The 14,606-nt window shown below is 43.3% G+C and overlaps 2 protein-coding genes across 2 annotated transcripts in view; one reads left to right on the top strand and one right to left on the bottom strand.

The window, feature by feature from the left end:
- frmpd1b (FERM and PDZ domain containing 1b) overlaps positions 1 to 14,606 on the bottom strand; it is a 65,067-nt gene that overhangs the window by 7,814 nt on the left and 42,647 nt on the right. Inside the window, 4 exon segments of the mRNA XM_088343870.1 lie at positions 267 to 1,196; positions 5,592 to 5,793; positions 9,830 to 10,012; positions 11,659 to 11,751. Coding sequence (XP_088199996.1) covers positions 267 to 1,196; positions 5,592 to 5,793; positions 9,830 to 10,012; positions 11,659 to 11,751 — 1,408 coding nt within the window.
- slc25a51b (solute carrier family 25 member 51b) overlaps positions 1 to 14,606 on the top strand; it is a 46,020-nt gene that overhangs the window by 21,283 nt on the left and 10,131 nt on the right. The gene's annotated exons all lie outside the window — the stretch shown is intronic.

Raw genomic sequence — 14,606 nt, 5'->3', positions numbered from 1 at the left:
TTTCAGCAATATTGTTTTGTATAATGTACAATATTTTTGTGAAGTGAAAAATCTGAAGTGATAACTGATTTGTACTACCAATAAACTGTGATGATTAAAACTGAATGACTATATAGATTTATATGATATATTTGTCGCAGATTTACAATTTCAACCCTGATAACACAAAATTTTGGGGAGCCATAGTCCCTGAGACCCATCACTTTCCACAGCTCAAACGAACACTGAAATTGTGCTTCTAAGTTACGAAAATAACAGGGACGAACCTGAGAGATCTGGAACCGGAGGGGTGAACCGTTCCTGCGCATCGAAAAACTCCTCTTCAGACTCGGACACATTGTCCTTAACCAAAAGAGCTGCTTTAGGGTTTGGCGAAGGAGTCTGGAAAAGAGACTCTTCGTCCTTGGAGAGGCGTTCTTCGGCTTGTCCTGCCTTGTGACCTGGTATGGAACTGGTCCGTACGGGAACTTTGGGAGGAGTCTTTTTCTTCTTGCTCCTGACGGCCGTCCTCTCAAAAGGCGTGCTGTCGATCATCCTTAAATCTCTGCAACTGGGGATCTTAGAAATGCGTCTTAGCATTCCTCGCTCCTCCTCGTCCTCGTCCTCCTCCTCTTCGTCGTCACTGGTCGCCCCCGACGGGCTGGAGAGGAAATCGGATTTCGAGAGATCAGATAAACAGAGGCAGGACTCGTCGCCGACTCGGTAATTGAGATTGGTCGGTCTCGACGGTCCTTGAAGGCGTTTGGGTTCCAGAAGGTACGGCTGGTGGACATCCAAAGTTTGGGTGTTGTCTCTCGGAGTTCTGACCGTGGAACCGCTTTCCTCTAACGCGGTACTTAAAGAGCCGCTGGACAAGCTGGAAAAACTGCTAGTCACCCTTAGATCCGTGTGGTACCAAGGGGTCTCCGTACCCAGTTCCTCGTTCCCGGCTTGACCCAGACCGCTCCCCGAAGCGCCCGGACCTTCTTCACCCCGGTAGTCTTTACCTTCCGCCGTCACGATGATCTTGACTTCCTGTTTGCCGTTCTGCTCCTCCCTCTCGAGTCTCTCTTCCTCTTTCCTCTTCTCTTCCTCCTCCCTCCGTCGTTCCTCCCAATCTTGACTTGCCGGGTCACGCCGTTTGTAATTCTGAGAGTCCATCGGATCGTCCTCGTCCGTCGAGTCATCCGAGTCGCTGCAGCAGCGAGAAACGTAACCTGAAAAGAGAATTCGAGTGTCGGGTCATTGTTGAACAATGAGTAGATTTTCTATCTGGTGGTAAACATCAACATGTGATGGAAGTATGGTAGACCCCCAGGATATCACGTCCCCACAAATGTTCCCTGTAATTTTCCAGGAGTCTGAGCGTTCACACAAAGTCAGTGAGCAACGCTTGAAACAACAGTGAGCAACGGCAATCCCAAGTGTGGCAACTAAATCATGATCAAACATGTCCAAAAGTTGACATCGCGTTACATTTTGCTGAGTTTCCGGCAATGCAAAATTATTTTTCACTTTTGAATGAATTGACTCATGTACGATGGCCTACAAACCTCATTTGTTTTTACAATTATTTCGCAAGATTTCCATTTCTTTTTTTTCCTGATATATTTTGTCGCATAATATTAACATTTTTGGGGGCTTATTAGGTCGGTTGCAAGATACAGAACTATACTTAGTCACATTTTGAGTGGAAGTACAATGTTGGCAACAAGATTGACTTGGTATAATTGGAAATTATTTGAATGCAACACAAACTTTTTCCTCTTTTTCCCCTCTTTTTTCTACTTCTTTTTTAAATTCATTTAAAAAAACTCATTTTGTTCATTTTTTCCTAGCTGTTACTTTTTTCTTTTTGTTCTCTATTTACTTTTTTTCTTTCTTTTCTTTTTTCTGGCTTTTTTCTGAAATTTTCCTTCTTTTTTTCTCTTCCTTTTGTTTGTTTTTTTCTCATCTTTTCACTACTCTTTCATTTAGGTATTTTTTTCTTTTTTGTTCTATTTCCCCCCCTTCCTTTAAGTCATTTTGTGCACAATTTGACATAATATTTGGTCGTGTAGGGATGAAAGAAGATAAAAACACCTGAAGAGCCGTTTAAGACCCGAAAGAGCCGGTTCTTTTTAGTGAGCCGAGCCGAAGAAGCCGGTTCTCGAAAAACTCTACTGACTTTACTCAACTTGGTTCTACTTCGACCTTGACTTCCAAATACCGCATTTAGAACACAGCGTCAGGGGAAACCGAGTATTTTTACCCTCGTTCATTGTAACTTTGACTTAATTGGCTTCTTAATTAGCAATTTTGAGCCCTGATTTTTGTGAGCTGGCTAGATTTTCTTGTGCGCGGAAAAGCTCTGGGCAGTGCGCAATTGCGCACACACGCAGCTTAGAGGGAACATTGGTCCCCGCCTTATGATATTTTCACTTTACGGCAGGGGTGTCAAACTGGTTTTAGCTGGGGGCCACAAATGCTATGAAAAATCTCACGGGGGCCATGTAAGGCGCTAACCTGCTTATTGGGGGCATTGGGGATTCAGTGTCTTACCCAAGGACACTTCGACATGTAACACGGAGGAGCCGGGATTCGAACTGCGATCTCTTGATCCCAAGACGAGCGCTCTACCTCCTGAGCCACTGCTGGGCTATGGTGCGATGTCAGGGCACCCTGGTGGAAAATGTTGTTTACAGGAACGGCGGGAACGTAAGGCTTAAAGATAATCAGCGCATCTAGACGCAGAAAGGCCCTGATGAGGTAGAAACGCTCGGTGTTGTTTTGGTTGTTCCAGATGTCGCGACGCTCTTCTCCGATATGGTGAAGCCCAGGGGGCTTCATTGGCACGCCCATGGGAGGAGCCGGCACACCATCTTGCGGGGAGACGTGGGCCAAAAAGAAGAGAGCTAAAGGACTTCGGAAGAGGGCTTCCCAGAGACTCCAGAGACACTAATTCAGCCGTTTTCGATGGAGTACACTTCGTTTCATTGTTAATGAAATTAAATCTGCCCCCGTGTGAAAATGTAGACTTCCTGTTTTTTGGCAAATGTTTTTATCTCGGATATCAGGGGTTCTGAAACGACCATAGGTTTCTATACCTCGCTATATGCCAATTTCACTTTGCGATCCCCACCTCAGAATGGATTCATGTTATATCCCGGGGGGTCTACGGTATGAAGGCCATTCCAGAAATGAAAAACAGATGTCTCTGGCTAAATAGTCCAAAACATTGCTCACAGAACAACATACCTATCAAGCTCCAGGGCTCCATGCCCTTACAAACTGTCGTTTTAATTTATGTAGTTTAACATGTTATATTGTACATGTGTTTCATGATATCATATATATTGTTCATGAACATTTTGTTGTGAGATACTGAGTCGCTCGACATGAATGAGGTTGATTATAAAAAAGGATCAAAAATGAAGTCGCTTGGACCTTCACTGTAGAAGGAAAAAATACATGCAAATAGAATGAAGTAGAATAAAACATTTTCTTATTCAAATTATTAAATTTTTGTTGGTAATATACTGATGAAAGGGATCACCACAAACCTGTCTTTTTTTCATTTTCTTTTATACTTCCCTTTTTTCTTAACTTCTTTATACAACATCATCATTCATAATATAATGCATCAAAGCAAGTGAGCCGTTCGAAAACCGGCTCTTTTTAATGAGTTGAGCCGAAAAAGCCGGTTCTCTAAAAAGAGACGGACTTCCTTTCACTACACCACATAAAATCCCATGTTGAATGATGCATGGTGGGAAATCCCCAGGCGGCAGACGCATGCGCACAGTAGCATCGATCCGCTCGCTTCGTTAGCAACTAAAAAAACGATACTGAGATAGAGGCTACCGCGGCGAACTGGTTTGACTCAATTGATTTGCCGTTTGGTGATAGTCTGTGTACACCGGATGGTAGCCATCATTGACGTTATTCCGTACAGATTTTCTCGTACGTCGTACACGTCTTAACATGCACAGTAAATGTACGTTGTACGGCAAAACATACAGGTTGACCGGTATTACACAATAATAACATTGTTACAACGTAGTAATAACATAAATGACTATTTTACAATGAATTTCAAACTGCTAGCCTGTCTTGCTAATCAGGAACAAAAAAAGTAGTTCTCAGGTACAAATTAGTAGTAGTCTGTAGTAGAGAGCCGGCTCCTTTCAATGAGTTGAGTCGAAAAAGCCGGTTCTCTTTCAAAGAGACGGACCTCCTTTCACTACACAACTACCACGAAATGATGCATGATGGGATATCCCCAGGCGGCAGACGCATGCGCACAGTAGCATCAGACCGCTCGCTTCGTTTGCAGCGAAAAAAAACGATACCGAGATAGAGGATACCGCGGTCAACTCGTTTGACTCGATTGATTTGCCGTTTTGTGATAGTTGGTGTATACCAGACGGTAGCCATCATTGACAAATTTGCGTTTTTTCCGTAAAGATTTTCTTGTACGTCGTAAATGTATTAAAATGCGTAATAAACGTACTTTGTAAGGCAAAAACGTACAGGTTGACCGGTATTACATAATAACAACATTGTTACAACGTAGTAATAACATAAATGACTATTTTACAAAAGATTTCAAACTGCTAGCCTCTCTTGCTAATCAGGAACAAAAAGGTAGTTCTCAGGTACAAAGTAGTAGTAGTCCGTAGTAGAAAGCCGGCTCTCTTCAATGAGTTGAGCCGAAAAAAGCCGGTTCGCTAAAAAGAGACGGACTTCCTTTCACTACACCACATGAAATCCGATCTTGAATGATGCATGATGGGAAATCCCCAGGCGACAGACGCATGCACACAGTAGCATCAAAAGCTGGCTTCGTTTGCAACGAAAAAAACCATACCGAGATAGAGGCTACCGCGGCCAACTCGTTTGACTTGATTGGTTTGCCGTTTGGTGATAGTCGGTGTATACCGGATGGTAGCCATCATTGACGTTTTTCCGTACAGATTTTCTCGTACGTCTTAAAATATTTTGTACGGCAAAAACGTACAGGTTGACAGGTACGACATAATAACATTGTTACAACGTAGTAATAACATAAATGACTATTTTACAAAAGATTTCAAACTGCTAGCCTCTCTTGCTAATCAGGAACAAAAAGGTAGTTCTCAGGTACAAAGTAGTAGTAGTCCGTAGTAGAAAGCCGGCTCTCTTCAATGAGTTGTGCTGAAAAAAGCCGGTTCGCTAAAAAGAGACGGACTTCCTTTCACTACACCACATGAAATCCGATCTTGAATGATGCATGATGGGAAATCCCCAGGCGACAGACGCATGCACACAGTAGCATCAAAAGCTGGCTTCGTTTGCAACGAAAAAAAACATACCGAGATAGAGGCTACCGCGGCCAACTCGTTTGACTTGATTGGTTTGCCGTTTGGTGATAGTCGCTGCATACCGGATGGTACCCATCATTAACAAATTTGCGTTTTTCCGTACAGATTTTCGTACAGGTCTTAAAATGCATCATAAACCTACTATGGCTAAAACGTACAGGTTGACAGGTATGGAACAATCGTGCGTGTTTTTGTCCCCTCAAGTCTGGAATGACCCCACGTCTGAAAATGGTGAAAGTCAGAGAGTGATTGAGTGAAAACGTTGCTCACTTGATAGGGTTTCATAGCACACGCCCTCTACTACGGTGAACTTCTCACACACACCTTCTTCAGCAGCAATGCGGTGCACCCTGACTTTGGGGCGCCCCGTTCGGAAGACGTTGAGACCGGGATCCACCAGGAGTTTGCAGTAGCCTCCCAGTAGACAGGCGAGGTCTTTGGCTGCCAGGGAGTCCATCAGTAAGGCGAAGGGCTGAAGAAGAAGATGGCGTAAAGCGGAAATGATTGAAGCCAGAGGGGGAAGGGAGAGTGAGGCAAAGGGGGAGAGTCGCATTACAGTACAATTCCTAAGGCTACTTGGGTTCCACAAAAGGAAAGTTGACCTAGATTTCGAATCTGTGTCAGCGGAAAAGTGCTTCCATGGATCCATTATCTGCACCGCTTATCCTCAGTAGGGTCAGGTTGATTGGCCTAACCAAATTGTCCCGAGGTGTGAATGAGCGAGCGAATTGTCTGTCCCTGTGTGCCCTGGGAGTGGCTGGCAAGCAGTTCAGGGTGTCCCCTGCCCACTGCCCGAAGATAGCTGGGATGAGCTCCAGCACCCCCGCGACCCTACTGAGGATAAGCAGTGCAGATCGTGGATGGTTGTTTCGAGACTAGCAACACGGCGGCACAGTGGTTAGCACGTATGCGGCACAGGAGTTTGCATGTACTCCCCGTGCTTGCATGGGTTTCCTCCCACATTCCGATAACATGCATGTCAGGTTAATTGGCCGGTCCAAATTGTCCCTAGGTGTGAATGAGCGAGTGAGTAAATGTCCCTCGGTGTGAATGAGCGAGTGAGTAAATGTCCCTCGGTGTGAATGAGCGAGTGAGTAAATGTCCCTCGGTGTGAATGAGCGAGTGAGTAAATGTCCCTCGGTGTGAATGAGCGAGTGAGTAAATGTCCCTAGGTGTGAATGAGCGAGTGAGTAAATGTCCCTCGGTGTGAATGAGCGAGTGAGTAAATGTCCCTAGGTGTGAATGAGCGAGAGAGTAAATGTCCCTAGGTGTGAATGAGCGAGTGAGTAAATGTCCCTAGGTGTGAATGAGCGAGTGAGTAAATGTCCCTAGGTGTGAATGAGCGAGTGAGTAAATGTCCCTCGGAGTGAATGAGCGAGTGAGTAAATGTCCCTCGGTGTGAATGAGCGAGTGAGTAAATGTCCCTAGGTGTGAATGAGCGAGTGAGTAGATGTCCCTAGGTGTGAATGAGCGAGTGAGTAAATGTCCCTAGGTGTGAATGAGCGAGTGAGTAAATGTCCCTCGGTGTGAATGAGCGAGTGAGTAAATGTCCCTCGGTGTGAATGAGCAAGTGAGTAAATGTCCCTCGGTGTGAATTAGCGAGTGAGTAAATGTCCCTAGGTGTGAATGAGCGAGTGAGTAAATGTCCCTAGGTGTGAATGAGCGAGTGAGTAAATGTCCCTAGGTGTGAATGAGCGAGTGAGTAAATGTCCCTAGGTGTGAATTAGCGAGTGAGTAAATGTCCCTAGGTGTGAATGAGCGAGTGAGTAAATGTCCCTTGGTGTGAATGAGCGAGTGAGTAAATGTCCCTAGGTGTGAATGAGCGAGTGAGTAAATGTCCCTAGGTGTGAATGAGCGAGTGAGTAAATGTCCCTAGGTGTGAATGAGCGAGTGAGTAGATGTCCCTAGGTGTGAATGAGCGAGTGAGTAAATGTCCCTAGGTGTGAATGAGCGAGTGAGTAAATGTCCCTAGGTGTGAATGAGCGAGTGAGTAAATGTCCCTAGGTGTGAATGAGCGAGTGAGTAAATGTCCCTAGGTGTGAATGAGCGAGTGAGTAAATGTCCCTCGGTGTGAATGAGCGAGTGAGTAAATGTCCTTTGGTGTGAATTAGCGAGTGACTAAATGTCCCTCGGTGTGAATGAGCGAGTGAGTAAATGTCCCTAGGTGTGAATGAGCGAGTGAGTAAATGTCCCTAGGTGTGAATGAGCGAGTGAGTAAATGTCCCTAGGTGTGAATGAGCGAGTGAGTAAATGTCCCTAGGTGTGAATTAGCGAGTGAGTAAATGTCCCTAGGTGTGAATGAGCGAGTGACTAAATGTCCCTAGGTGTGAATGAGCGAGTGAGTAAATGTCCCTAGGTGTGAATGAGCGAGTGAGTAAATGTCCCTAGGTGTGAATGAGCGAGAGAGTAAATGTTCCTAGGTGTGAATGAGCGAGTGAGTAAATGTCCCTAGGTGTGAATGAGCGAGTGAGTAAATGTCCCTAGGTGTGAATGAGCGAGTGAGTAAATGTCCCTCGGTGTGAATGAGCGAGTGAGTAAATGTCCCTAGGTGTGAATGAGCGAGTGAGTAAATGTCCCTAGGTGTGAATGAGCGAGTGAGTAAATGTCCCTAGGTGTGAATTAGCGAGTGAGTAAATGTCCCTAGGTGTGAATGAGCGAGTGAGTAAATGTCCCTAGGTGTGAATGAGCGAGTGAGTAAATGTCCCTAGGTGTGAATGAGCGAGTGAGTAAATGTCCCTAGGTGTGAATGAGCGAGTGAGTAAATGTCCCTCGGTGTGAATGAGCGAGTGAGTAAATGTCCCTAGGTGTGAATGAGCGAGTGAGTAAATGTCCCTAGGTGTGAATGAGCGAGTGAGTAAATGTCCCTAGGTGTGAATTAGCGAGTGAGTAAATGTCCCTAGGTGTGAATGAGCGAGTGAGTAAATGTCCCTAGGTGTGAATGAGCGAGTGAGTAAATGTCCCTAGGTGTGAATGAGCGAGTGAGTAAATGTCCCTTGGTGTGAATGAGCGAGTGAGTAAATGTCCCTAGGTGTGAATTAGCGAGTGAGTAAATGTCCCTAGGTGTGAATGAGCGAGTGAGTAAATGTCCCTAGGTGTGAATGAGCGAGTGAGTAAATGTCCCTAGGTGTGAATGAGCGAGTGAGTAAATGTCCCTTGGTGTGAATTAGCGAGTGAGTAAATGTCCCTAGGTGTGAATGAGCGAGTGAGTAAATGTCCCTAGGTGTGAATGAGCGAGTGAGTAAATGTCCCTAGGTGTGAATGAGCGAGAGAGTAAATGTTCCTAGGTGTGAATGAGCGAGTGAGTAAATGTCCCTAGGTGTGAATGAGCGAGTGAGTAAATGTCCCTAGGTGTGAATGAGCGAGTGAGTAAATGTCCCTCGGTGTGAATGAGCGAGTGAGTAAATGTCCCTAGGTGTGAATGAGCGAGAGAGTAAATGTTCCTAGGTGTGAATGAGCGAGTGAGTAAATGTCCCTAGGTGTGAATGAGCGAGTGAGTTGTCTGTCCCTGTGTGCCCTGTGATTGGCTGGCAACCAGTTCAGGGTGTCCCCTGCCCACTGCCCGTAGATAGCTGGGATGGGCTCCAGCACCCCCGCGACCCTACTGAGGATAAGGATGAATGGATGGATATTTGGTCAAATTGTTCAGTCGTCTTTTAATTGTTGTTTTGGATCATTTCAGTCTTTTTTGTCGGTTTTTGTTTTTAGGTTTGTTTGTTTTTTGTTCATTGATTTATTAGTTTTTGGATCCTTATTTTGTGTTTGAGACACCACCGCTGATGACATGATAGCCCCGAGGTTGTCCTAAAGCAGCCGCTGCATTGCAATGGATACTCTTAATCGGCAACACGGCACCGACTTCAAGCATTTACAAACACTTCAACCCAAATTCAAGCACTTTTCTAATGTAGACTGGACCTGATTTCAACCGTTTGCAAGATAGACTTTGGTAGATGATTTGAAATCATCAAAGGGGGGAATATCGTTGAGTCTGTAGACTCTGTATGAACTTCTGTGGAAAAACATCTGGAACAGGTCTCAAAACGATTGTGTAACCGTGATGCATCTAGTGTCCATACAAGGTGGAGATCAGTATTTCCTGTTAATTTCCTGTAAAGAGACAAGTTCTTGGCTCTATATACACCGTTTCTTAGCAAACGCTGCTTTTTCCATGGCCAGATCCAAAAAGAGCGCAGTTGTCCGTGTCTATTCTTTTTTACCGGCATTCTATATCCATTATCTGCACTGCTTATCCTCAGTAGGGTCGCGGGAGTGCTGGAGCCCATCCCAGGTATCTTCGGGCAGTGGGCAGGGGACACCCTCAACTGGTTGCCAATCACAGAGACAGACAACTCGCTCATTCACACCTAGGGAGATTTCGGTGAAGCCAATCAACCTGACATGCATGTTTTTGGAATGTGGGAGGAAACCGGAGTGCCCGGAGGAAACCCACGCAAGCCTTGGGAGAACATGCAAATTCTCAAAGAAATCGATCTTAATAAGTCGGATACCTTCATGTCGTGCAGGGAAATTCTCAGCAGGCTGACTTTGTCGGATTCGGAGAGCAACTCCACGCGGCTGATGCTGCTGAACTCCACCAAGGTGGAGATGACGTTGAGCTTGTGGTTGATGACCTGACTCATGCCGTACTTGGCTCCCACCAAAAGGCTCACCAACACTTCTCTTTCCTGAAGCTGGGCGGTGGTAAGTGAAAAAACACGAGGGCAGAAAAAAATCATCATCCACCCAATCTCCTCTTACTTCCACTCAGTCGCTTTACTTCCACATCCTCTCATATTTAGTGACCCTATAACTATAACATATACAGGACTGTTGTAAAAGGATAGTGGGATGTTCAGACGCGTTCTAAGGGATGGGCAGGGCACCCATATGATGTAGAAGGGGTAAACCAGCGAACGCTGTCAGGCCCTGCTGTTAAACAGAAGAGTGTGTTGTGTCACCCTGACCCGAGTGACATGGCCGCTTGGGTGTTCTCTCTCTCTCTCTCTCTCTCCCTCTCTCTCTACCTATAATTATCTCTCTCTCTCTCTCTCTCTACCAATAATTCTCTCAACCTCTCTAATTCTCTCTCTCTCTCTCTCTCTCTACCAATAATTCTCTCTCTCTACCTCTCTAATTCTCTCTCTTTCTCTCTACCTATATTTCTTTATCTCTCTCTTGCTCTCTCTCTACCTATAATTCTTTCTCTCTCTCTCTCTCTAAATATATATATACACCTAAAATGAGAAAATGTATCTGATGCATACATTTTAACTATAAGAGCAATAATATTTGCAAATATTTGCAAAGTGGCACAAGAAAAATGATTTATCTTACACTCAATTTTAAGATGTATTTTAAGATGTATTTTTTTTGCCGCTCAATATTTCTTAAAGTGACAGTTTCTTGGAGTTTCTCTCAGCCTCTCTCTCTAAACCTATAATTCTCCCTCTCTCTCTCTCTCTCTCTCTACCTATAATTCTCTCTCTCTCTTTCTACCTACAATTCTCTCTCTCCACCTATAATTCTCTCCCTCAGTCTCTCTCTATACCTTTGATTCTCTCTCTCTCCCTCTACCAATAATTCTCTCTACCTATAATTCTCTCCCTCCGTCTCTCTCTCTCTATACCTTTAATTCTCTCTCTCTCTCTCCCTCTGCCAATAATTCTCTCTATCTCTCTACCTATTATTCTCTCTCAGTCTCTCTCTATATACCTATAATTCTCTCTCTCTCTCCCAATAATTCTCTCTCTCTCTCTCCCTACCTCTCTAAGTCTCTCTCTCTCTCTCTCTCTCTCCCTACCGCTCTAAGTCTCTCTCTCTCTCTCTCTCTCATCCTACCTCTCTAATTCTCTTTCACCACCTCTCTAATTCTCTCTCTCTCTATCTATAACTCTCTCTCTCTCTCCCTACCTCTCTAATTCTCTCTCTCTCTCTACCTCTCTTATTCTCTTTGTCTCTACCTCTCTAATTCTCTCTCTCTCTACCTATAATTCTCGCTCTCTCTCTTCCTACCTCTCTAACTCTCTCTCTTTCTCTACTTCTCTAATTCTCTCTCTCTCTATAATTCACTCTCGCTCTCTACCTCAAGAAAAACTATTAATTTTCGACTACATTTTAAGATGTATTTTTTTACACTTCATAATCCGAGTGAAGCAACAAACGAACAAAGAAAAAAAGGAAACTATTTGCCTGTCAATATTGTCTTCTTTGCTGCGTGTGTTACCGCTCCATATTTGTTAAAGCGACGGTTTCTTGAAGTTTTCGAATTATTCTACCACAAACGCTCATTTTGGGACTAAGATTCCACATGATGAGCATTAATGGAGTTTAGTCTTACCATCATGGTGGCAGAATAGGATCTCCCCCCATAAGACACCAGCTCTCCCAATTGAGTGAGGTAGGCCAGCCGAGCCTGCGACGAAGAAATCACCTAAAACAACAACAGGAGAGGAATAAGACGGGAGAACGGCGAGATAAGAGCACGCCAACGAATGGATACACATGCATACATTCAAAAAGCTTTATATATGCTGAAGGATTTCATACATTTGACTATAAAGGATTTTATACGATTGAATACATTTATTGAGTGCAATGAAGATTTTCACTGAGTAGGTTATAGTTCAATGACAGGTCACGCTGTTCCGAATGCGAAAGGTTTTGGCTGGGGAATTTTGATAACAGGCGATGAGTTTTCCAGACATCGCGACGCCCGGGGGGGAGGGGGGGGGCTTCCTTGGCACGGCCATGGGAGGAGTCGAGACGCCATCTTGCGGGGGGACGTGGGCCGAGAGGAGAAGGCTGGAGGACTTCAACGCAGGCTAGACAGAGACTCGAGCGACACTAATTCGACTAATTCAGCCATATTGGATGGAGTTCACTTAGTTAAATAGTTAAAGAAATTAAATTAAAAAGTTAAAAACTAAGTTTAATGCACCGTACCGTGTGAAGGAATTTCTGTATGTTTCATTTATTTGATAAAATTATAGAAATGCATTCGAGAAACCACATTTTTTGATAACATATCAATTTTGACAATTTGAAAAAAAAAAAAAACGTGCATACTGTGCCCCTTTATCCAGGCAACAAAATTAGCATGCATTCATGAAAATAAAACAACAGGTAGAGTAAATGAAATGACATGAATGCAGTTTAAGTTTGGATTTCTGCGCGAATGTCAAACAAGTTATGAAAATTAGCATGTTGCTACATCCTATAAATTAGCATGTTGCTACATCCTTAAATAGCGCTGATGCTAAAGAGATTCGCATATTTTAAGTCACAAGAATTAACCGTGAAACATGGTTAAACAATAACTGAATACTACAATTACATCATCTTAATATTTAGCATTAGCATGTTGCTAAATCTTTGAATTGCGCCACCTCAAAGGCTTGGCATTATAACGCTATAGCTAGCGCTGATGCTAAAGAGATTCACGTATTTTAAATCACAAGAATTAATCGTAAAACACGGTGAAACAACGAATGAATACTACAATGACATAATTTTAATATTTAGCATTAGCATGTTGCTACATCTTTGAATTGCGCCACCTTAAAGGCTTTGCATCAAAACGCTATTGCTAGCGCTGATGCTAAAGGGATTCACATATTTTAAATCACAAGAATTAATCGTGAAACATGGTTAAACAATAACTAAATACTACAATTACATCATTTTAATATTTAGCATTAGCATGTTGCTAATAATATCTCCAAGTCTTAAACGAGTTATTAAAAAATCAGAAAAGCTTAATAAAAACAGCTACTTTGGGTGCTCTCACCCCGTTTAATGTGACCCTCTGTGTTGAAATTAGGATGCAGCGACTCTCTCCTCTTTTCCTCCTCCTCGTCAAGTCGTTGTTGTGAGAGAGATCGCTGCATCCTAACTTATCAACACAGAGGAGACATTAAACGGGTGCGAGCACCCAAAGTAGCTGATCTTCTATTCAAGCTTCTTCTGACTCTTTTCTAATAACCTCGTCTTAAGACTGGAGACTATTATTAGCAACATGCTAATGCTAAATATTAAATGCATGTAATCTGTAGCTATTTAGTCTATCTGTTTAACCCATGTTTCACGATTATTCTTGTGATTTAAAATATAGTGAATCCCTTTTGATCAGCGCTAGCAATAGCGTTTTGATGCAAAGCCTTTAAGGTGGCGCAATTCAAAGATGTAGCAACATGCTAATGCTAAATATTAAATTATGTCACTTGTAGTATTCATTCGTTGTTTCCACCGTGTTTTACGCATTAATTCTTGTGATTTAAAATACGTGAATCTCTTTAGCATCAGCGCTAGCTATAGCGTTATAATGCCAAGCCCTTTGAGGTGGCGCAATCAAAGATTTAGCAACATGCTAATGCTAAATATTAAGATGATGTAATTGTAGTATTCAGTTATTGTTTAACCATGTTTCACGGTTAATTCTTGTGACTTAAAATATGCGAATCTCTTTAGCATCAGCGCCTATCTTAAGGACTGTCAGCAAACATGCTAATTTATAGGATGTAGCAACATGCTAATTTTCATAAACTTGTTTGACATTTCGCGCAGAAAATCCAAACTTAAACTGCATTTCATGTCATCTTCATTTACTCTACCCTGTCTGTTTTATTTTCATGAACTGCAATGCCTAATTTTGTTGCCTGATAAAAGGGGCCACCCCAGTATGCACGTTTTTTTTTTTTTTCAAATTGTCAAATTGATATGTTATCAAAAAATGTGGTTTCTCGAATGCATTTCTACTAATTCTTATCAAATAAATGAAACATACAGAAATTCCTTCACACGGCCTACGGTGCATTAAACTTAGTTTTTACTTTTTAATTTAATTTCTTTAACTATTTAACTAAGTGAACTCCATCCAATCATGCCTGAATTAGTCGAATTAGTGTCGCTCGAGTCTCCTGTCTAGCCTGCGTTGAAGTCCTCCAGCCTTCTCCTCTCGGCCACGTCCCCCCCGCAAGATGGCGTTCTCGACTCCTCCCATGGCCGTGCCAAGGAAGCCCCCCCCACCTCCCCCCCGGGCGTCGCGATGTCTGGAAAACTCATCGCACTGTTATCAAAATTCCCCAGCCAAACCTTTCGCATTCGGAACAGCTGTGACCTGTCATTGAACTATAACCCTACTCAGTGAAAATCTTCTCTGCACTCAATAAATGCTATTCAATCGTATAAAATCCTTTATAGTCAAATGTATGAAATCCTTCAGCATATATAAAGCTTTTTGAATGTTATGCATGTGTACCATTCGTTGGCGTGCTCTTATCTCGCCGT

This window comes from Urocampus carinirostris, chromosome 9 (assembly GCF_059441175.1).
Source record: "Urocampus carinirostris isolate Australia breed hairy pipefish chromosome 9, RoL_Ucar_1.0, whole genome shotgun sequence".
Classification (NCBI taxonomy): Eukaryota; Metazoa; Chordata; class Actinopteri; order Syngnathiformes; family Syngnathidae; genus Urocampus; species Urocampus carinirostris.
This window is presented reverse-complemented; position numbering and strand designations above follow the sequence as displayed.